Source organism: Colossoma macropomum, unplaced genomic scaffold (assembly GCF_904425465.1).
Source record: "Colossoma macropomum unplaced genomic scaffold, Colossoma_macropomum, whole genome shotgun sequence".
In the NCBI taxonomy this organism is placed as follows: Eukaryota; Metazoa; Chordata; class Actinopteri; order Characiformes; family Serrasalmidae; genus Colossoma; species Colossoma macropomum.
In genome coordinates this window covers 28,721,730-28,747,017 of record NW_023494790.1, presented here as the reverse complement: position 1 = coordinate 28,747,017, position 25,288 = coordinate 28,721,730, and the positions used below count along the sequence as shown (strand labels likewise).

Here is a 25,288-nt window from a genome sequence, read left to right as displayed (position 1 = left end):
ATGCTTCACATATTCATGTTTAGGTAGAGCTGGCTTAAGTAGTATTAAACCCTGCATCGACATACTAGCAGAAATTAGCATTATCATAGTGGTGATACTCCGACTACTTAAAAAGCTTAAAAACTATACTTTTTGTTGATACATGCAAATACCCTGATAATACATTTTTTAAATAGCTTGTGTATATGATAGATATATACAATGTAAAGGTTTTAGTGTAAAGGCACCTGAGAAAATCAGAATTAAAAAAGCTGTTTATGTGGTCAGTAAGTATTTATTTTCTCAGAAAAACCCTAATATTAGAATAAATGCAAATAATCTGTATATTATGTAGTTATTTTATCAATGTATCTGTTTATTCATTTCCAAACCTCTCCTTGTGAAAGCCCAGTGTTTACTGTAGTTATCATCCAGGTCTGGTTTGGCTAATCATTAATTCATTTTGTTAAATCAGGTGTGCTGGTGATGAACCTTGTTCGTCAAACTAGTTCACAAAATATCAACTACTTTTTCTTTTTGTTTTAAATAAATTCTTGTTACTTGTTACTGTATTGATGTTTATTTGTATTTTATTCTAATGATATATGGTGTTTTTACTGGAGAAATGTATTCACTGCTGAGATAAATGACTTTTGCACAGTACTGTGTATATATACTGCAATATGTACTGCAAAAGAAAAGCCCTTATCTGCAGGTTGTGCAAACCCATTTTTTAATGTTTGGCCTCTAAAAATAAACAAAACAAAAAGATTATCAAAATAATCTCTAGGTTACTCAGTGGATACAGACTTCATTGTGATTAGATTGATTCTTATTGTGATTGATCTTCTTATTTAATACATTGGAACCCTTGATATTTTTATCAGTATTAGTATTAGTATTATTTTCATTTACATTGGCTTATGTTAAGGCCTCAAATCATCAAAAGGACCCCAGAAACATTCCTTCAGAGCGATTTGTTAGAGAGCTAATTTGCATATTGAAGCCCTCTGAGATATTGTCAATATCGCAGTGAGGATTAACGAATAATATATTGTGCAGCCCTAATATATAAACTCATAATCTTTTGTAAGTTTGTGTTCTATATCTGCAGAAGCAGCGCCACACCCGCCAGTGTCCATTTGGATGGATTCTCTTTGGTTTTCAGGTTGAACGTCCACACATACGTAGGCCCCCTCTGTCTGGTCTTGTAGACGGGACACTGGTACACGTTCCGTGTCTCTTGCTTGTCCACAGGGACGGCCTTGATGAAGATGACCGGGACGGCAGGGGTCAGCTCTTTCAGACGGGCATCCACCATGACTCCAGCCTGCAGGGGACACAGAGTACACAGTTCGTTCTTCAGTGCTGTTGAGATATCAGGTAGTGCTGCGTGCTGCTTTGAATGGATTTGTGCAGGGTTTATGACGCGGTGTTAATGTGTGCTTTATCAGGCACATGACGTATAAAAAAAAGAAAAGAACAACTGCTAAGTCACATAACTCGGCAAACACGTTGGAGCGAAAATTAATTTCTGTTAAGTCCCTTAAAAGTAGCTTCAATTAATCTTGGCAAGGAGCTTTTTCCTTTCTTTCCGAAAGATTTCTGCATTAATCCCATGGTCTCCTTGAACAAGTGAAAGTTAATGCATTTGAAATTGAAATCGGCTTGCCTTTCACATTCCTCAGACATTCTGCGGAGCGACGGTTTATTATTTTTCGCTAATTAATCCTCTTGCAGCCCACGGATGACAGGCAGGAGCTGGACGCCTCACAGTATTAAAAGGGACAAATGCAAACAGTGTTGACATTGCGGTGGTCCATAGAGGACGCTGTTCATGAGTTCCTCTTCACTTGGCACCCTAATGACATCGCCACCCAGCCGAAACTTTATCTTTGAAAGAATGCAAATGATCGAAGCTTCTGAGGATTAGATTTTAAAAGCTTCCTCCAAATAACGCAACTAAGTTTACATTAGGCCACATTTCAACGTACGTTGAAAGTAATGCATTTGAATTTACCCGATTGAAATGTGTACATACTACATTAATATATCACACCAACACAGTTATTGCCAAAATTAAGTAAACAAAAAGTACAAATCTATGCTAATGTGATATATTTTAGACATGTGGAAGTGATTCCCACATTTTAATTAAGTACAGAACTGTGAAAAAGTCAGAGACCACCCTTTATTTATTTAATTTCTAGTCAAAACAGCCTTGAAGTACAAGTTATTTTTCAGCATGAGCTGAAAAAAAAGCAGAAAAGGTTTTAGACACCTGAGAATATTAGACTTAATAAGCTATTTATCTGGGCCCAGTTTCCCCAAAGCATCTTAATGTTAGGATGATGTTAAGAGAGTGTTCAGTGTGATACTCGCTCTACCATTTAAGAATCATCTTTGTGCTGAGGTGCTTTTAGTAAACACAGCCCAGGCCAGTAAGCATTTATCTGTTCAGAAAAGCAGTAATACTGGAATAAACACAAACTATATTAATACTAATAAGTACTACAATAACAATATTAATATTAATAAGTAGTGACTTACATGTATCAATGTGTTTTGTTAACCTCTTTGAAACCTCTTGTTGTGGCAGCTCAGTATTAATTGTGGTTATCATCCAACACCTGGTTTGGCTAATCAGTGCTTCATTAAGATAAATCCGGTGTGCTGGTAATGAAACTGAACACGTCCTTGTGATGGCTGGGAGCACTGAGGAGAAATCCTGAACCAAACATTGTTCTTCAAACTAGCTCACAAGATTTTTCAAAAGAAGAAATTCTTGTTACTGTATTTCTGTTTAGATCTATCTATTCTAATGATGTATGGTGGCTTTACAAGCACAACACACTTATGGCTGAGATAAATGGTTTGGGTGACTAAGACTTTTACAGAGTACTGTATATTTAACAGAAACTACACAGAAACCTCAACAACTAAATATATCATTTTTTTCAGTATTTCATTTGTCCACCCACTGCCTTTATTACAGCGTCCATTCTTTTCAGGAGACTTGCTTTCAGTTTTTCAATGAAAATATGCAGGGACATTTTTCCACACCTCCAAAGTTCAGTCCAAACTTTGCTATATTTCTGCCTCTCACAGCCCAGGTAATCCCAAACACACTCAATAATGCTGAGGTCTGGACTCTGGGGTGGTCAGTCCAAGCAACTTCTTGCTTGTTTTGCAAACTTTCTTCTTTTATGTCTATTTGTCTAGTTCCTTTTTCTCAGCTTCTTCACAGCTATACATCATTTCAGACTTATAGTGCTGAGTTGTCTTCTCATAGTAGAAGGCTGGACAGAAACATCTTTTTTTGTTCTCTCTCAAAGGTGAAAGCTTCATCTGATGGTGAGAGTTTTGGTGGTCTAAGAGGTCTTGCATGGTTGTCCCATTTTTCTCTCCCAGTTTTGGAAATTCCCAATTACCTTCCTTTGACTTTCCTCTTCCTTATGCAACTGGATAATCTAATTTCATCAGAAAAGTCTCCTGAAAAATGAGTAACTGGTACTCAATGGCTGTTTTGACTAGAAATTAAATAAATGAAGTGTGACCTCTGACTTCTGCAGAGTACTGTATGTCTGAAGGGACAGCGTTATTAGAGTGTACTAGAATGTTAAGAGGTTGTCTCAGATTGAAGGCTATTTCAGTTTTGCTTCTCTAAGAAAAGTGTGTCTTTTAACAACGTAGGGTGCTTAACACAAAGCCATCCAAAGTGGTACCTGCTAGGTGCCGTTTATTTGGAGTCAAAGTGCACCTCTGGCCGTGCTTCCTGCTCAGCTCATAGATGCACACTGTCCAGTGGCCCTTCATAGGGTAGGAGAAGAAAGAAGACAGGGGAGCTCTGGAGGTGATGGGGAGGTCCTGCAGGTCTGCCCTTTCTGCCATTAAGTCTAGTCTGTCTGCGAGCTTGTCTCTATCTCTATTATTCTATAAATCACTATTCATACTTTCAATCAGGGACGTTTTATGTGGGACGACACCTCGCCTTCTTGTGAAAAGAAGAGAGAAGAGGCACAGTGAAGAGGCAGGATGGCACCTCAGGTTCTTTGAACTAGCTGCCTCCGTCCCCTCAGCCCTGTCACTACATCACTACGCTAGTTTGCATGGTTGTTAGGAGTCCCATTTCCTATATATATTTTAATAGTTTTGTTCCACTCCAGTTTTGGAAACTCACTTTCCTGTGACTCTTTCCTTCCTAATACAAGTGGATACAAGTGGTCTTAGATCTAATCTGCTTAGAAATATGTATCATGAATCCTGGTTTGTGACTTTTGCAGTACTATAAACCCAAAGCATCACTTTTTTTTAGTGCAGTACATTGTCACTGTATCTTTTGGAGGTACTGGCCGTGAAGCAAGCACTAAGGGCCAGATTTGCCACATGACCGGCTAGGAGGCTGATTGGCAAGTATGTCTGGGAGAAATGCCAGCAGTCTCTCCAAATTGTGAGCATGCTCAATTGCCTTCTGGAGGACCCAGAGTGATCAGCAGCAGTCACCTCTGCACTAAAAGCAGGGCTTTTACTCTACAGCCCATCGCAACCGCTCACCAAACTGAAGAACCTTGAAAACTTTTATGGTTCAAATTTCGCAGAAATGCTGGGTTTGATGTCATTTTGAATATGTTGAGAAAATCCTTCACATAAATGATAGCATTATCATAAATCTTTCTTTCCCATCCATGCTGTTCCGGAGGCATCCGTGCTTATTTATGCTTTCACAGTCGGATAAGCTGCAGAGTGGGTTCTTTCCCCATGGGGCATGCAGGCAAACCTGACTCTCAGTCTAAGTCCATTTAAGGTATAGGAGGAAAAACAGCAGAGCCGGGGTAGCAATTAAAGCGAGTCTATGCTCAGTCTTCACGTTCTGTAATTAAAAGCTGCCTTTAGAGACTCAGGAAAGCAGCACACATTTACATGCTCCTATAAACGTAAAGAGCAAGCAGTGCAGCGTCCAGTCTTCTACCGCATTAATCTACAGATGCGTGTACTCACCCTGTGAGCATGCAGAGTGTTTTAATATAGGAAGCGCTGAGCTGTAAAGATGGCATTCATTTAATTTTTTGTAGAAAAAAAAGTAATTTAACTAATGTATCCAAATCAATTGGGTGATTAACCTTACAATGCTATTTAATATCCAGCTGGTGTCATTAAGAGACTCAGTTGGATTGAAACTTGGTTTCGAACTAGTGGGTTGAGAAACTCAAGTAACATTCTGCGTTTGTGTGACTCTCGAGGGATGCGAGTGTCTGTGTGCACACTTTGCACGGTATGTGTGTTGCCCTTTTACACTGATCAAGAACCCCCACTCATATACTAACCTTACAGAGGAAATGGCTTTTCTAAGTAGGTTTTTATGCTTTGATTGTCATTCAGAAATAAATGGCTTGCTGTTATATCCATGGCCGGCTACATGGCTTGTCACGACACAAGAATAATAAGCTGTAGCTTCAACCAACCGCATAAGAAACTCGAAAATAAAGGCATTTCTCTTCCCATCTCATCAGAGTGCTGCATTCCATACTACATTAAACATTCTTTTTTATATAGAAATACATTTTTGAGGTATTGAGTTCCATAGAATATTCTTAACCCTTAAATGCATCCATGTTCCTAGTGACCTCATTTCCCCCCTCTAGCTAGTCTACTAAATATTTACCCAATATTTTCCCTAATTATGTTATGGCCAATTCCACCACTCACATGATGCTACCAAGCTGGGAAGGCTGAGAGCTAGCACGCACAGATGTTTGCTAATGCAGTGTCACTGGACAGTTCAACACATTTGGTGGAGAACACTAACTGTCAATTGTGTTACATCAGCTGAAAGATGCCCATGATGACTAGTATTTTGCTGAGTGATGGGGGGTGAGGAAGGGTCACCAAGACAGCAAGGCCAGTTATGATCTCATTGCATTGAAACATGTAGTTGGTCACTGTGCTAGAAGTATCCTTCATATCGCTGTTGTTGGAAGAAAACCTTGTATCCCCATTTGTCGTTTTTCAGTTTTTGACATAATTTGAAAATGTCTGTTGCCCTTTACATTGTACGTAAATTTCATAATGAATGGACTACAAGAAACGGCCCAAAATGACTTGGAAAAAAGTCTTGTTCCATTGACTTACATTAAAAGTAAAGTAGGTTTTTTTCCTTCTCCTGTAAAGTTACCATTTTGGAGACAACAGCGATATGCTCAGAAAAGCATACTGTTACATACTCTCACTGCAATTTATCACAATAATGATAACTAATTTCATACTGCCCAGCCCTACGTGCCTGCCTAGTAAAAAGTGCTGAAAAACCAGGAATTTAAGGGTTAAGTCAGCTGGAGACTCAGCACAATTAGCTGCCCCTGCAGTTCCCCCCTGCCTCTTACCTGCGTGTCCCAGCGGGCTCCCTCCATGAACAGGCCATGCACGTAGGCTCCCTCCCTTGGTGGTGAGCTGAAGTCTTCACGGCTCTTCTTGGTGACGTCGCACTGCAGGCTCATCTTGTCCAACGGCCACTCGTTGCGACGAGCCATGGACTGCATGATGGCCGTGAGGAAGGACTGTGGGTTGAAGAAGCCGGCCAGCCAGACAGCCGGGGGCAGACTGAAGTCTGAGCTCCAGCTCTCCAGCTCACGGATTCGGTTCAGCAGGTCAGTGAACCACAGCGCCAGACCGCACATGGATGGGTACGCCCGCTTCGTCCATGAGTCGGGCACCTGGTCCAGGTAGATGGCGTTCTGCAGGTTCTCCATGTCATTGGTCATCGTGAGCTCGCCCTGAGGAAAGATAGAATATTCATGGTTGGACAGCAGAAAGTAGCAGTTTGGAGGCTCAAACATATCTCACTCATTGTGTGATTGCAATAAAAAGGCTTCATCTCGATTCATTTGCATAACTCCATTGTTACTAATTATTTGACTGTTTTATTGTTTGCATAATTTCAGTTTGTCCTTTAAAAAAAAACAAAAAAAAACCATAAATTAAAAAAAAAAATATTGGCCAATGCTGGACCTCATGGGGTGAATAACAGAGCAGAGTATTGCCAACTAGATATAATACTCATCGTGATGTGTCATAATTTGATATACCAGCATGCATTACAGTATTACAATTGGATTGCAATTATTAATGCTCAAAACAAAGTCTGAAATAATGCTGCATTTAAACTTTAACTCTTATCTATATCTGAAATTGTACATTTCTCTTGTTTCACATTTTTGCTGAGCTTCCATGAGCACAGATCTGAAGAATTTTTTCAGAAAAAAATATATGGCTAAAAGTCTTTATCACTTTATTTGTCATATTAAATCTGATCTTTCAGTCACACAGGGCTCCTTTTTTCAAACAAAACCAAAACAGAATTTCACTGTGAATAAGGATATGAAAATGACATAAATAAAAACATAGATGTTCAACTGAGGTACAACTACCAAACCAGGATACCAAGTTTGATACTGGAACGCAACAATGCGACAGTAAAGGAGGGAATTAGTAGTCTAAATGCTGAAATCCACTATTTTATTATTATTACTAATGTAAATAATATTATTTTTATACTATTTTTTTATTTAAGGCTTAATTCTCCCCCTCCTAGCTCTGCACTGTTAGAAAGGTTGGAAATTCCTGCTTTAGACCAATCAGAACATGTTCTTTGGCATTTTTCCTTATATAAATTTAGCTGTTGGACATGAATAAGTTAAAAAAGAAAAACTTGAATTAAATACTCTTTGGCTAACAAAGCATTAGCCAGTACCCCAAAAACAGAACTTCAGTATTTAATATTGATGTTCCCCACGAATGCTATGGGAGCTGATTGTATCATGTAGCTAGCGGCAGTCTGGGTATAGAAGCCTTAGGTGACACCTTATGAGATTTACTTGCCTTTCGTAGCTCCTGACATCTATAGGTGTTGAGTAGATACTTTATCTATTGACTAAACTATAGCAACGGATATGAATAAAGGTAAATAAATAAATAAACACTGATACAAGAGCTGAAAGCGTGGGTACAACATCATGACAAACAGGATTGTGATTCAACGACTAAACTGAATCAGTAGTGCACAAAGAACGACTTTTAACAAGTACAATGATTTTTTTAGACAGTGCCATTCTTAGATGAAGGAATATGATTCATGCTTAGACTGTTACATGCCCATTTACTGAAGAAAGAGGCAACTCATCCCTTTCATGATAATAGCCAAGGACATTTTAACCATTTTACCCATTCTTAAAATTCATCTCAATGCTTGAAGTAGCAATCTCAACTAAATCACATTACATTTAGCAGAGGTTCAAATGGCCCCCATTTCTCCTTAATAATCTAACTGCATTCAGTGATATAATGCACTTAAAATAGCTTTAGAACAAGCAGTGGAATCGATTGGCAGCACCCTGGCGATTAAGTTTCATTTATCCTGAATGACCTGTAATGGGGCACTCAGAGCACATTTGAAGTGTCACAGTATCTGATGGGTCAAAGGAGCAATGCTATAACTACATGAGTGCTAATATCACAAGCTCTATGAAAATCAATATGAGTGTGCGTGTGTACATGAATGTTTAAAATTTGTGTGTACACATGTGTGTGTGTGTGTGTGTGTGTGTGTGTGCATGTGTGTGTGCACATGTCTCTCTGTGTGTGTGTAAAATACAGGCTTACAGTACCTTCAGGCCCAGATTGAGCTCTTTAAGTGAGCGTTTGATCTCCTGTGTAAGGATGTTCATACGCTCACACTCCTGCAGGGCCACCACCACATACGGGCTCCTCTCCTCCACCTTCCCCATCAGCTCCACCATGTTAAACTCTTCTGGAAGCTTTTCCAGGATCTCGTCCAGGATCGCTTTCACCTTAAAAACAAATACATTTCAGTCAAGACGGGATCTGAACACAGCTGGGGTGGGGCTGAATGATTTAGGGAAAACATCTAATTGTGATTTTGAAACAATATTGTGACTGTGCTTTAAATTGTGTTTTGTTTCTACAAATTAAGGTCCAAGCTTGTTTTTTTTTGACCAAGAAGAGCAGCACATCTTCTTTTTCTAGCTTGAGGCTTAAAGCTGAATGCAGAGCGCCAGATTGCCAGTAGTTGTGGTTGTGTTGTCATGTACACATCATATGGGTGTTCAGTGGCGTCTGAAACCGACATGCAGCTTATAAGCTTTAAGCTATGTTTATGAGGTTTAAATTTCTGAAGTTAACAGGTTAAAACTGCAGCTCTTGTGTTATAAAAAATGTGCTGTTTCGTAATGCTAATTAGTGGAGTACATGTTAGCTATGTTAGCCTTGTAGTTCCAGTGCAAAACAAAAGAAGCAAACATCAGACCCCAAACATGCCTTGGCTGAGTGGCTACATTTGGAGTAAAGGGAAAAACTGATTTTTCACTGAACTGTCACTTTAAGTACTTGTTCTGTTACGAACATTAGAAAAACACTTCCTCTTAAGTGTCTCCTTAAAGATTAAAGCTGAACTTTGCACCAACAGGAAATCCACAGAGATAAAACCCTACAGGGTCGCAGGCTATGTAATCAATATCTCGCAAAAAAATCTATTTCTCTCTGTCACTTACATGACCAGTTTAATGCAAAGTGGCCATTGCTTACAAATCCCAATCTCTTAACTGAAAAAGGTCAGCTGTCATAATGCTTCCAGGCACACTTCCACAACTCCCATATCTAATCTCTGAAATGTCAGAGCCACCGAACCCAACCCGCTACTGTGGAATTAGCTCCATTTAACCTCCTCAGACACAAGTGGGCCTCCCAGTCTCCAGCTTAGAATATGACAGTGTGATTAGGCTGACCCTTTTAAGAGCGTCCATAGAAGAGGACGATATAGAGAATGGGCTCACATCCATTCTGTCTGCTGATGAGGGTAATGGGGCTAAATAGAAGCCCTGACATACAGTGATGATGATGTATTATGAATAATGGTTGATAATGGGTACAGAATGCAATCAGGAAAGAGACGGAGGAAATGACAACAGAAATGTTTCCTGGACCGCAGCAAAAGTCATTGCAGGCAAGGTGTGAGTACCTCAGCATGTCTGATCTGCTGTACTGTATTATGTGCAGGAAAACATAAAGAATCTGATGTCCCCAAGAAGAAAAAGGCTTATTTCTTCAAAAGGCAGATTTCACTGTAAAATCTAAAACAGCCTAAAGGTTTCCTTTTAGGTGCTGAGGGTAAGATTCGGATTAGCGTTCGGGGTAGGAAGAGCATTATTTAGCTACGTTAATTCCTACAGTGCTGTGCAGAAGTCAGAGGTCCCTCTCCATTTATTTAATTTCTTGTCAAAACAACCATTAAGTACAAATTATTCATTTTTCAGGGTCAGGTAAAAAAGCAGAAAGCATATATTACACAAAAAATTACAAAGTAATTAGTGTGTCCACCCGTTGCCTTTATCACAGCTTCTATCCTTTTCTGTAGATACTATTCAGTTTTAAAAGAAATCTGTAGAAATCTGGATTTTTTTCCACACCTCCAAAGTTCAGTCTTTGAAGCTGGTTGCATTTTGTGCTTCTCACTATACATATAATTACACATTCAACGATAATTTTCTTCTGTCTGTTTCCTTTTCTTAGTAACAGCTTCTTGACGGCTACTCATCCTTTCAGGCTCATTGTGTTGAGTTGTCTTCTCACAGTGGAAGGATGGACAGAAACACCTGAGCATTGTTTCAGATCTGAAGCATAAGGAGGTTGATTTTCTGTTCTCTCTCAAAGATATAAGCTTTAAGTACTGTTTATCTGGTGGTCTAAAAGATATTGCAAGATTGTAAGGAGTCTTAATTATCTTTTCGATCGCTACATTTTTTAAATCCAGTTTTCGAAACTCCTGTTTTTTCTCTTGACTTTGCCCTTCCATATGCAAGTGAATTATCTTTTATCTAATCCCCTCAGAACTTAATGGCTGTTTTAATTAAATAAATGAAGAGTGATGTCTGATTTTTGAACAATAGTGAAAAAGCACCATAAGGAGTTTTACATGTGTTTGTGTTTGTACGCTTGTCCTTCTTTGTAGAAAAACCAGAGAAAAACAAGGAAAATATTATTTATGCTGACACAAAGTCAGCCTTGGCCCTGACGATGTACAATGTTTTGTTGAAAAAACTACATATTTCATTTTTCAACTGACAGGTCAACGTGGTCCAGTACCTTCTCGTCTCGTGAAGCGCCGCTGCCCTCTCCAGAGCCTCCGTCTCTGGGCTGCATTTCCAGTACAGTGCGGAAGAGCTTCTCTGAAGTCTGGGTGAGGAAGCCGATCTCAGCGTTGGGGTGCAGGCCGTATAGATAAGGTGATTCTGCAGGCAGGGCATCATCGATATACTGAGAGCAAACAGAACAAAATCCCTCAGAGTAAAACAGAACTGTACAGAATTCAGCTTTTAACATTTCTTTTACAATTCATGGTGAATGTTTTCAACGTTTAACAATTCTTTGGAAAAGAAAATTGTCAAATAAATATTTAGGCACAACCTAAGGGAGACACTTGAAACTGAGACAGGGGCTAGTTTTAGGGGGGATTTTAGCTCCTATATATTGTTTAGCTCCCTTCAAATAAATGAATGTTATAAATTCAGATCATCAATTGTTTTCCTCGCCTTTATTCATCATGTTTCCTAATTCACAATATAATGCGACAGCAGGGTGTGAACTGGGGGAAGAGCTGCTGCTGCTGCTGCTGCTGTAATCCAGCTCTGCCACAGCTGTGAAGCACAGATTTACTAACATAACATGGCCATTCATATCAGACCTCGTAAGTGATAAGCCAGTCAGATCAGACCTGGGAGTGGGGCTCTGGTGCTGCAAATGCTACAACCTAACGTCAGTTTGCAACGACTGTTTTTTGCAACAGGACTTCTTCTAAAAGCTTACTAAAACAAGTATTAGGCATCATATACAGAGTGAAACAGTAATTAGTTACAGAGTGAAGGTCATTGAGTTTTTACCAGTTGCTTGTTATTTCAGTCTAAGTGGAAATTTCATGAAACTTTACAGATAGTGAGAGTGTGCACAAGCGTCAGAGACAGAAATAACATTACTGACAGTCATTTAGATTCTTTGTTATTTTATATCTCTTCTGTATTTGAAACAATCACATCAGTAGTAGCCACAGACTGCTGTTTATTTAATATAGATAAAAAGATCACATACATCACAATTATATATCTCCCAATTCCTCAACCTGTAGAAAGACATAAGCAATTTCTTAAAGAGAGGCAGCAGCTCTGCTGAAGGCCAATCAGGTGAGAGGATTTTTGCCAATTCAAATGAAAAAGATGAACTGATGAGTTTCTCATTAAGCCTTGAGTTTAAAAAGAGAATGTGTTTCTAAACACAGGCAAGGAGAAGGAGAGAAAGAAGCTGAAGGAGACTGACAGGCTGAAGGAGCAGGTCTGATCAGGTTCTACTATATAGTCAGTGCATTTTAATAACACGTTTAGGACTTTGAGCTTGTCTAGGAGAGAGGAAATAGCACTGCTTGACTTCAGTGCTGTTGCTTGATCTATTCCTGCTGTAAGTGAATGTAGCATTAAAGTCTGATTAGATCTGTAAGTAACACAAACTGTGAAAAGACAGATCTTCTGTGTGTTAGTTTCAGCAGATAGTCATATTTGTTGACAAATTTTGTGCCTATTGCTACTCCAAAAGTTAATGAAGTACAACATTTTGGGGCCATTAAAAACATTTCCTGGGGGAGCATGCCACCCCTCGTAAAGGCTTAGCAGCTCTAGCCATAAATCTCTTGTGACATCTCTGCTAAAAATATTAATAAATAGCTGTTTAATAACATTTGCTATCTTTGAACATAACTGAAAAGTAACTGTAAGAAGATTCAACTGTTAAAAGAGGGCAAGTTGTCCGAAAACTTTAACCTCCCTGAACAGATAAAAGTAGCTCAATACAAAGGCAGTAGTAGGTAGTAATTACTGATGACATTCATGATAATGACTTTATATGACAAATTGTATGAAAACACAAATATGTGAGAATAATGACCATGAAAAAAAAGGAAAAACAATTAAAAACAGTTCAGTATTCAAACCTTAGATATTTACAAGGATAATGTTATGATCTCATGTTATGATTTAAAACTAAGACATTCATTTAGATAGTAATAAACTAAATACATACAAAATCATCATTTATAGGGTACTTTCTTTTAGGAGGTCTGTCCCAAACCCTAACCCCCAAACTTCAACCTGTGAAAATAATGCCTTTTTGCTGTTGTTTTTTCAACTTTTTTTTTTTTTATCTTTTTGAATGTTTTTAAAGTGAAGTTGAAAGGTTTAGATTTTTACTGAGTTTCATTTTTAAATAAAATACCTTATCAAAAAATGCTGTAACACATTTTCATGTCACTACCGAGAGTTTCGGTCCTTAGGCGTAGCCATATTTTAGCCACACCCCCGCATTGTAGACCAGGAAATGAGACTGCATCCCTGTCCCTCATGGCCACATTGTGAGCAGTTAGATCTTATTGTTTCAAAGTAAATATGTCTACAAGTCTGAAAATCAGTGTGTAACCTTAAGAACTGTCACTACCATAACACATTTTCTGCAATGAACCTTTTTGTGTTTTAATGAAGAACATTCTGATTTTATGTGTGTACAACTGTTCAAAGCTTTGTTCGCTAGTCATGTACTGGCTAGTATTTCTGAGTTATGCTCACTACTGAAACATTCACTACCAAAACATTTGATAAAGTTTTGGTAGTGTTATGATTGTTTTCAAGGTGCAAAATACAGGGGGTCCTGGGGGGTCCGGGACCCACTAATTAATCTCTTGGACTCCCCTGAATGTCTCAAAATCAAAATCCTGGGGGGTCCCTGAAAATAGACTTATTATGAAGTTATGCTGTTTGTTCTGGAAAAATAGACACTCAAAAAGTAGGGAAGGGTCATTATTTATCCTACTTCAAAATTATATATTATATATTAACTAACAATGCAGCAGTGGTCTGTCTCAGGGTGGCGCTGTAGCAAATTAGTTCACCCGGCTTCATAGCCTAGCAACTGTAACTATGCCTGGAATTCTTGTGCAAAAACTTAAGGCTTATATAAGCTGCAGCAAATCAGTAAATCTGAAAACTTGCTCAATTTCACAAGAGTTTGGTGGAAAGAGTGAATTGTAACTCATGTCTCAAACCGAAGACAGAAGAGAAGCTGACCGCATTACCAAACTAGAAAAAAGCCTTTTTAAAAGAGCGATCGTAGAACCAAACATTGTGGTGCCAATGAAACTAGCACCAGCACTGCTAAGGCAAGTAAGTTAGCAGTTAGCCAACACTGCAGTAGCCAACCAACATGGGATCCCACAAATATCAAGTAGCATTTCACACACCAATTGTTTTGTATTTACAACATGGAATGTTTAATCATTTGTTTTAATAAACATAATTAAGCTACAAAGTCCCTCAAAGTAAAAGGATTTTAGTCTAAAGTCCAAACTGTGTTTTGACCTCTGACGATGAACCAATTCAGTAGAATAAACCATAAATCTTACTGTTATGAAACCACTATGGTGGGACAGTACAGAACAGTACAGAGAGGCAGTACACAAACACTGGCTTAAGGGAACGGACATAGCCCCGAGGTTTAACTGAATCAGGCCTACAGATAGCTATGTGAATGGGCATGTTTACAGGGCTGCCGTGCTCTGCCTGTCTGCTTTAAAGCCCTGCAGATGGCTCAGAGAGAAGAACGAGAGAATAAAAGAGAAAGAAAGAGAGAGAAAGAAACATAGGCCGACAGAGAGATAGAAAGGGAAAGAGACAGACAGAGAAAGAGAGAGAGAGTTCTTTTTTTTTCACCCTCTGGAGAAGCGCAAGCATTTTCACCCCTCTAACTCCCTCGCCAAAAGTGCAACACTGTCATCCAGCATGTATTGTACTGGCGTTTGTGTCAGTGCACACAAGCCAAATGAGCAGCACTTGGGCTGAAAATAATGTTGCGCTTCTCGTTCCCCAAGGATCCGGCGCTGTGGACAGCCTGAGCACTGACAGAAGCAAAGCTAATTAAATAGCACTGATTCAAATCTTGGCTGTTTGTCACCACATGGGCAAAAAAAAGGCAGCCATAATTTACGGTCTTGGAGCTGTAACAAATTATCAATCACATAAAACAAGCATGACCTTGATTATGTTTAAACCAATCAAGAATTATGTGCATATTGTAGCAGTAAAGGGGGAGGGGAGAGGGGGGGGTTTGTTTGCTGCTAAAGAAAACAGTGATATTTCCCAGAGAGAACAAAGCCATTTTTCAATCTCCGTACTTGTGCGCTCCAAGTGCTCTTTGTGCTTTTGAGTAAGAGTTAGATGATGGGGACTCTGAGCACACAGCGACACAGATTGAAGCTCCAGTCCAACTTCTTCTGCGTCTAGTAACGCAGCTGGCAGGCTTAGAAGATGCAGCGATGCTCCTGCCCCTCAGGTGATAGCCATTTGCTCTATTAAGATGCAAGTATTTTTATAGCAGCAGGGACAAGGGCTACAATCACATCTAAACACAACAGACTAGTGTAAGGCTGTATATAACGTCATAGCAGGCTAGGAACTAGATACACAACAGCTGTCCTCTGACACTTTCTAAAATGATCAGCAGGAAAACAGCCTTGCAGCATAAGGCCCTTATTCATCAAAGTTACGAACGGTTGAATCATAAAAGTGCAAATTTCACCCACAGGTTTGTTATACATCAGTTTCAGGTTTGGCATATGCGTACAATCAAACACATGTCTGGTAGGAGTGTGTATAAACTTGTGTGTAATAGATTAACAGCCTCAAAATTTTACCAGAACCAAAATAAATATTATCAATATCATCTATAGTACAAATAACAGGAATAAAATAGAAGATAACTATAATACTAATAATCTGTGCACAGGTATAAAATCCAGTATAAAAGTGGACATACTTATATGTACACTAATATAATCAAATGCTGCAACTATTCAATGTTCTATTTAAAGGCATATTACACGGTGTTTTTGTCTAACAGTGCTGACACACAATACAAAATACAGCTACTGCAGATGCATCTCATATATTGCAATAATACAACGCTCAAATATGTTATTTTAGAAAAATAATCATACTGCACAACTTTGTATACTTCACATTTTATTCTTTCCAGTCACTGTAATTTTAACACAATAAAGTTCAGTAGGGGGAGCAGTGTACTGCTCAACCTCAAGCTCCGCCTACAAGCACAGTCACTGGCTTTGAACTGAATGAATTAAGGCGTGCTTTGTGTAAATGATATGTAAATGAGGTGCTGGTAGGTTGGCGCTGGATTTCATGCACTGAAGCCGATTTATCATTCGCCTTCAAATCTCTGCTTGTTTCCAAGTCGTACGAAAGTTCCATGAATCAGACGTAAAGTAGTTCATATGCCTATAAAGCGGTCAAATCTGCACTCTTTTTTACACAACTTCGATGAATAAGGGACATGAAGTCTCATGATTTTATATCATCTTCACCACAGAAAGATCTGCATAGATTACCAGTAAAAAAGATGAAATGAAACATGGCAAGGATGTGAAACGAGTTTAGCAAGTCTCACAAAGCAGCTGAGTTTTCAACGAGGTTCAAAGCAAAGCTGACTAATAAGATACAGTATGAAATAGGGAGAAGTACAGTTGTGATACCAGATGTTTTGAGTTCCATACAGGAGTCAGATCAGTGCCAAATACATATGCTATTTTGACATCTTTTCATCGCAAAGAATCTGGCAATCTTGGCTCTTGTAAAAAAAAAAGAAAAAAGATTTTCTCACTTTTCTCATTTTCTAACAAATTTTATTTTAATTTGTTTTTTACTAAATAAGCCTGAGAGGTACAGCATCATCATGCTGAAGTTGTGAGGGAGGGGAATGTGATGCAGTGGAATATTTAAGGATACAATGACCTGTTATCAAGGCTAGACCTTCTTTTGTTAGTTTTTAACATTAAATTGCATGTCTTTCCTCTGTCTATTCAAAAATTGTAAAAATTTTAAATATAAATAAATAATTAATGCAAAAAAAGTTTGTGACTGGACGTTGAGAAAACAGCAAATTGTCAACACTGAATAAAAGTAAAACCAACGTTTGAACATTGCTCTTCTAAAGGCTTAAATGATGTCACTGACTACAGCAAAGCCTTTGGCTGTGTTGGCAAAATTATGGAATGTCCTCAGGAAAATGGGAATACCGGAGTATCTCAACGTTCTAATGTGAAAACTCTACACTGATCAACAAGCCACAGTCATGACAGAACATGGATAAACAGAATGGTTTCACATTGGCAGAAGAGATAAACAAGGTTGCCTACCTGTTCTACCTGTATGCAAAACATATACCGACAGAAGCAGGACTGGAGGAGGACGATGGAGGATTCAGGATTGGTAGAAGAAACATCAATAACTTTTGATATGCGGACAGTTCAACGCTCATAATCTGGGAGACCCGGAGGCCAGAACTGAGTGAAAAGATAGGACTTCAGCTCAATATTAAGAAGACTAAGGTTAGGGCAACAAGAAAGACTGACAACTTTACTACTCATGGAGAAGATGTGGAAATGGTGGACACTCAAGGAATATGGCACAGGTTGGCACTTAGCAGACCAAAAATGAAGGAGCGTTAAAACATTGTCAATTTGTCTCTACAAAGAAACTGTCCAGGCTATGGTGCTCTCTGTGGTGAAAAGTTGGACAGTAAACAAGTGAGACAGGAAAAATATTGATGTCTTTGAACTTTGGTGTTAGCGATGACTTTTGAGAGTTCCTTGGACAGCAAAGACAACAAATGGATCCTCAACGAAATCAAGCCTAACCTCTCACTCAAAGCCCTGATAACCATCTTATTTTGGACATATTCTGGGAAGAATCAATTCATTAGAAACGACCATTGTGCTTGGAAGAGCTGAAGGTAAAAGAAGAGGACAAAAAGTAATAAGACGGATGGACACAATCAGAGGAATCACGAACAAGCCATTCAGAAGACAAAAGACCCAAACAAAGGAAAGAATATTCTGGAGAAACACTATCTCTATGGTTGGCAGGAGTCAGAAGTGACTTGATGGCACTTAATAATAACAATAATAATAACGTGAAAACCAATATATATTTGGGCATGGAAAAAGACCGATGTTTAAATAACTTAATTAGTGATATTCCAGATGGAACTTCAATGATGATCTATATGGACACATACCTTTTCTCTTGCAATACAAAAAAACTTATTGTTATTAACTGTTAACAACTTGGTTAAAAAAACAAAAAAACAAACAAAAAAAAAACATAAGTAGCAAATCTTTCATTATTTAAGGATGTCTGGTAACTAAAAATGTAAACTTTGGACCTGAACAGAGTGGATCTGAGTGTGTGCGATGGCTCTCATCACTTGTTTGTCAGCAGAAAGTCCTGCCTATACAACTGCACATAGGGCCATACATATGAGTGCGGGCACAGCACAAAACGTGCATTGATGCCACTGCAATATGCACCCACAATGTGTCTGAAAATGACATTCAACTTACCAAGGCTGCACAAGATGGCTGAGTGCTGAGTTGGCTGCTCCCTGTGTTTGTTTGTAGATTTTTAAAATCCAGTTAATATCATCTTTTAAACTCGCAATCCTTCTTAAGAAATAGGTTAGTTATGTTTGTTGTGTATTCCTTTATATTAGCTCAGTTGTATTTTTTTTTTCTCACTCTCTCGTGGGTGGTCCCAGCTGTCACTTTTGCATGTGAGAACTAAAAGACTGAGAAACTCCACTATTCCATGTGGCATCAGATTGTTTAATTCAGTGTAGTGTATATATATATATATATATATATATATATATACACACACACATTACACTTATTAATCTTTTTTTTCGATGCTCTGCATAATAATCATTAGATTGTAAGTCAGAATGTTTTGTAAAAAACAAAACTACAACTAAACTAAAAGGACTGCAGTTGTGTGCTCGTGAGGAACGGGGCCTTAAAACTGTAGTCAAACAGTGGAGCCGTCAACAAACTCATGACAAAAGAAACAATGAAAGTTCATTGACAAAGAAAAGTGGTGTTTTTTTTTTCCAACAAAACATTATACAGGATGTAATTTATAGGATGGAAATTTTAAACATTTCCGTGTTTAGGGACAGTAAGGATATGTTCGAATAAGGCAGTGACACTGTTGGGGCTTGCAGGGATGGTTTAGGGACAGTGATCTGGTGTGTGGGTATGAGGAGGGGGCAGTGTTGAAGCACATCGGGTTGGGGTGGGGACAGAGTTGTCGGGGATGGTTTGGATGGGGACAGAGTTGTCGGGGATGGTTGGGTTGGGGACAGTTGTCAGGGATGGTGGGTTGGGAACAGAGTTGTCGAGGATGGTTGAGGTGGGAACTGAGTTGTTGGGGACGGTTTGGATGGGGACAGAGCTGTCAGGATGGTCGGGGTGGGGACAGAGCTGTCAGGGATGGTTTGGATGGGGACTGAGTTGTTGGGCATTGTGGGTCGGGAACAGAGTTGTCAGGGATGGTTTGGATGGAGAGAGTTGTTCAGAGTGGTCGGGGTGGGGATAGAGTTGTTGGGGATGGACGGGATGGGGACAAAGTTGTTGAGAATGGTTGGAGTGGGGACAGAATTGTTGGAGAAGGTTGACATGGGGACAGAATTGTCTGTACTATAAACTGTGCATTTAGGCTCGAGCGCAAATTTCATACATAACACACACAGGCAGAATATGTTCTCTTTGTGCCTGAAACTGGCAGCTCCTTAAGAATGAGGGCTTAAAAAAAACATTAACTGCTTACTATTCTTCCTCTGACTATTGAGCAGAATCCCACTATTCTATGTAAAAGTGCTCCAAGATTCTGACAGTTGGAACTGACAGTAATTTCACTCTTTGAAATGCAAATTTGAAATTCTGACTTATTTGCAGTTTTCTTTCTGGAAAGAATTGACTTAAATTTTTGTTTCCAAAAGTGAATCCTCTGCAAAGTCACAGCTAGACCTGTTTCAAGAGCATTTCAGCATTTCTCCTCATGTGTTTGTGCCCCCTGAAGCCTACCTTGCTGTTAGAATAAAAGGCCTTGCTGGAATTGTTTTTTCACAGTCATTTCTACCTGCAAAAATAACTTCAGGTGCGTAAGCCTTCAGAGATTCCATGCTTTCATTTTGTTTCCGTGCACTTTCCAGCAGGAGGGCATTGCGGTGGAGGTTTACCTGGTGATAGCCGTTATAATCCATGTTGCCAGGCAGGGGGAAGCCCGGGGCCAGGTACAGCTCTCCCTCCATCATCTCCGGCTTGATGAACTCCTCCAGATAGGTGCGGCACAGCCTGCGGTCCCAGTCGTCTGTGATATGGCCGCCGTACATTATCTCCCCGAAAAGATAGCGTAGGTCATCATACGGCACCTACAACAACAAACATAGCTCTCTCAGGTCACTGATGAACCTCCTCTATCCAAAGTCCCACCCTCAGGACTGCTGCAGCACAGCTGTGAGCTAGTTTCTGAACAACGTCAACAGTATTACTGCAAACTCCACAGAACTGCAAACTATAGGCAATGTTTTTCATACAGGACGAGGGAGAAATTAGCCCTTTAGGAAGGCCTTTAGCTCAAATTACTGTCTAGTACTCATTCCATGAGCTGACATAGAGCACCAGTTATACACTTAAATAGATTTACTTTCAATTTATACTATTTTCCACTTTTTAGAATAATAGTGAGGACATCACAAAAAAGCATCTACAGAATTATTTATTAACCAAAAAAGTACTTTTATATAACATCTTATAGGTTAGGTACCGCAAAGTAGGCACTTTTTCACCTTTTCATCATTACTGCTGTCAGAGAAAAACATTGTTTTTTTTTTAATTTTTTAAAAACTGCAGCTGAGTTTTTTATTGTGTGAAAACTTCACAATGAATGGACCAATAGAAATGGTCCAAAATTAAGCACTAAAGGACCATAAAATCTTGTCTTAAAGTCTTTTTACAAAAAACTATAACTAAAATTATTCATGATATACAGAGCTTTAATATGACTGAGATTTGGGTTTACTTCATGTTAAGCGAGCTGCTTTAGATCTCTTCGGGGAAAACTGGAATGTGACAAAAAATCATAATTGTAAATTGAGTTTTACACCCCAACTTTAAGTTTCAGCACCTCAGTTCCAACAGTTACAAGAGTGAAATTTAAGACTTCAAGGCTGATGTAAAAAAAGTGGCAGATACATAAAAAGCCATTTTATCTACTCTTTTTCATCAATAATGCAATTTCAGAATGCTGGATTAAAGAAAAAAAAATCAAACATTTTTATCATGTTTGTGTCACAAACTACCATTTTAAATAAGAAAGCATATGAATCATAAGTCACACATCTGTCATGCTTTACTGCTACTCTTATTAAACAAAACAATAATAAGCTCTTAATGACCTAAACTTCACTTTAAATAAGCTTACATGCTCATGCTTGGAAAAAAAAAGCCACAATGTGCCTGCCCTGCCTGTGATGACTATGAGCATTTGCCTTGCCCCTAATAAAGCTACTCTGCACATGCAGCCTGGCTTAAAACCCCATTCGTTACATCATCCAACAATGAAGGAAGCCTTATATATCTTTTATACAGTGACAGAAAACACAGTAAGGACCAGTGAGGTCTGGTTCTACACGTTGAAATTTACAGCTTTATAAATACCTACAATGTTTCACGTAAGCAGCCACTGGATTTTTATGTATACAGTTAATCTGATATTCATTTTTCTACTTCTGAGCATGTGCAGAAACACAACTGGATAGAGGAGAACTATCAGTCAAGCAGTCAACACTATAATCAAATGGCCACAACTGCAGTATTATGTGTAATTTTGGAAATTTTAGCCTATAAATGACTCCATGTTAAAAAGAAAACTGTGACAAGAAGTCTGATTGAACTTTTTGCTGCATGCTTTTTTTTCAGTGTGTTTACTGGCAAGCTGCAAAGCTACGGTAGAGCAGCATATGCCATGTGTTTAGTAACAAATCTGATTACTGACTGACTCATGTAGATCTGGAGTTTCCCCAACATTTGATTTTCTCCAGTTCTGAGATTATTTTCTACGTCAACATACCCTCTGATGATATGCGGAGCACTGGCTGGCTGATAAAAACAAATTCCTCATACTTAGGCATCAATTTCATTATTTATATTGATACTATTAATAATCTTAATATTTAACAAGTCTTATTTTTAAGGTTACCTACATAAGGACCTCATAGTACATGCATTAACAGAAGAATAATATAACTAAAAAGGAATACTTTATAGTATTTATTAACAGCTTATGCCATTAGTTGCAAGATGACATAAGATGTTTTGTGAAGTAAATGACAATGCATAGACAAAACTAAAGTGATAGACATTTGTAGCACTGTTATAAAGCATCATTACAAATGGATCGCACAAGGCAGATGACTGCTTAAAGGCGAATGTTAAATTTTTTTTTTTAATTTCTGCATAATTCTATGATTGTGATGGAAACAAAGTCATTCAGAGTGGTTTGATGTGAAATCGTTCTTTGTAGAGAAACTTATCAACAGTGGTGGTGATACAACGGGTCATAATGTCTACAACACTAATATAGCCACTTTATTTTCTATCCAAAATGAGTAAATCGAAGCATGCCTTCTCAGAATAATCCCTAAACAGTTTAAAAGGCAGAGTATCTATAAGCATGAAATTTCTATGAGGGGAGGGGGCTTTAAGACATTAAACTCTTCAGCTATCTGGTTCCTATCACCACCACTGTGAACGATTCTAACTCTGTAAGTTTCTCTAGAATGGTGTATTTCACATCAAACCACTCTAAATGACTTTGTTTACATACTAACCATTTACTTTTGGAGAAATGTTGGGAAATCTGTGGAATTCCCCTTTAAGGACACTATACCTAAGTCCTGTATATAATACTAATAAAGTACTTTATCTTGGCATTTTTTTTTCAATATATACAAAATTAAAAATTACAATAAATACAAAACATAAAAATTGTAGTTTTTAAATGTTTTATAAATACAACAAATTCAGTTTAGGGCCCGTTATATCAATTCAACGCTGTTTCCTTTATAAAACATTTTCATGTCATCTTGCAATTACTGACATAACTATTCATAAATATATAAGTATTATTTCCTAAAAACATTACTCAGTGCTAATGCACGTGTTATGAAGTGTGTTATGAAGTGTAGGTCGCCTTCAAATAAGGCGTTACAAATTTCAAGCATGTAAGCATAAGCCTTTTCATCAAAATGTCTTTCAAATTACGAAGACACATTCCATCAGGTGTGCCCAGCCTTTGCCTAGTTCTATACTGTAACCCATATTAAATATGACTGAAAATAAAGATGGCTGTTTGTGGACTTGGCCAGCGGCGGTTCAGCTCTCTGCAGCTCCTCTGTGGGTCGTGGCTGAGCGTAATGTGATTAAGCTAATATGCGGCGGGCCGGCGCAGAGCCGACAGATGAAGCCCTTCCCAGGTGAGAAGTGCGTATTATGAGCCCTGTGACCCACTAAAGATGAAGTAGGTGGGGAACACTCACAATGAATGGCAATCTGACAGGCGCAAAAGCGCAAGGCACATTAGATATGTATACACAGGGCTTAACGCAACACTCCGCTGTGTCCTTGCTTATTTGTTCATTATAATTGAAGACATACAGGTGGTTTAACACTAGAAAGGCCAGAATTCTAAAATTACTACAATGGCCATAGAGGTCATTTTGACTGTGTGAATTTTAAATGCTTATTTATACCAATACAGAGAATTAATTGCATTGTTGGGATATGCCATACGAAAGGTTTGGTTTATAGCTTTTTATGTTATTACTTAGTTGAAAATTTTTAGTAGGTTTTTACTGCAAAGCGGCCAAACAGTCAAATGGATCGATACAGGAATTTAGATGTTGATATGAACTGCTTGGAACTCGTAAAACTCATAAAACTATTTTTACAGTGCATGGACTTTGTCCTCCATAACTCCAGCTCCACTCTGGCCCCACCCTTTCATCATTACATACATCTGCAGTTAGTTCCCTTTAGTTCCCTTTGAGCCCTAACTTTGTGTATATTTCTTTTTGATTTTGACTCTCGCTTGTTACCTGGTTTTGGATTATGATGAGTGTGTTTTGACCCCTGTCTGTAAAGAGTGTGCCTTTGTTTCCTGCCTCATTACTGCATTCATTACAAAATGACAAATAATATTCTGTAATGACCTTATTTTTCCAAACACCTGCCTCAAAATTTAAAATATGACAAATTGTGGGTGTTCATTTCATTACAAGATCAGTCTTGATGCTATGCAACAAGGCTCTACTCATTTTTCTGGACATATCTAAAATTTCTTTCTTTTTTAGAAATTCTTTCAGATTATTTAAAACCTATAAAGCTGAATATTACTTAAACAATATTAGATTAATTTCATGCATGGATCGGCAAAAAATGGTTTTATATTATTGAAAATGTTGATTTCAAACTGTTGAGCATGAGTGTAAATATAACACAGATGCTGCATTTCTTCCACCCATATCAAACAAGCCGTTCTTAAAGGGCCCATAACACTATTACTTAAAACATCTGTGTGGGTTTACATACCAAAACAGTCATTTTACATTTTACAACCTCTCTTTATCCCTTAGAATTAAAAAGGCTGGTTTTGTTACTGTACCTTTTAGATTAATATATGTAAATGATCTTTTTCCTGATTGGCCATTGTGTATTGTGCCTCATTTAGAAAGCAGTCTGAGCAGAAACACTCTTTAGAACTTCAGTCTGAATGGGAGGAGTTAACTGATGTAGGCTGAAGGGGTGGAGATAAGGCCACCGCATGCCAGATGCATCACATGTGTGCAGCATCATTATATTAGAGCACGTCACAGAGAAAATGCAGATAAACATCAAGTTCAAGTTCAATTTGAATGAAATAAAACTTACAACATCACTTATATAAAAAACGCCTGCTCCGTCAAACTGCTGTGGCTAGGTCTGTATTTCTGTAAGTTTGAAGGGGTTGAGTTAGTGAATGAAAGTGCACAAGTGGTGCACGTCATGCAGCTGCGGTGATTCTTGGGAGGGGAGTTCTCCCCTGTCTGAAACATGCCCAAAGACATCACTGTTATGTTGTTCCCTTGCTTGGTTGAAATGGCATTGAGGATAAAAATCTCATTTTTTTCAAACCTCTGGCACTAAAAAAATAACTAAACATGGTTTGTTCCCCTTTAATCTGACAGAGCTACTGTGCGTGGCTCTCGAAAGACAGAGAGTGAGCATCATGGAAATGTAAGAAGACTCATATGTAGT

At 38.4% G+C, this 25,288-nt stretch overlaps 1 protein-coding gene across 1 annotated transcript in view; it reads right to left on the bottom strand.

Annotated features, from left to right (window-relative positions):
• Positions 1 to 716: 716 nt before the first annotated feature.
• The window catches only part of dnah9 (dynein, axonemal, heavy chain 9), a 156,656-nt gene continuing 132,084 nt past the window's right edge, over positions 717 to 25,288 (bottom strand). The window contains exons 66-70 of the mRNA XM_036572951.1: positions 20,173 to 20,364; positions 11,134 to 11,304; positions 8,640 to 8,822; positions 6,360 to 6,749; positions 717 to 1,309 (exon numbers count right to left, since the gene is read on the bottom strand). Of these exons, the coding sequence (XP_036428844.1) occupies positions 1,082 to 1,309; positions 6,360 to 6,749; positions 8,640 to 8,822; positions 11,134 to 11,304; positions 20,173 to 20,364 (1,164 nt within the window). The 3' untranslated portion in view covers positions 717 to 1,081. The remainder of the gene's footprint in view (positions 1,310 to 6,359; positions 6,750 to 8,639; positions 8,823 to 11,133; positions 11,305 to 20,172; positions 20,365 to 25,288) is intronic.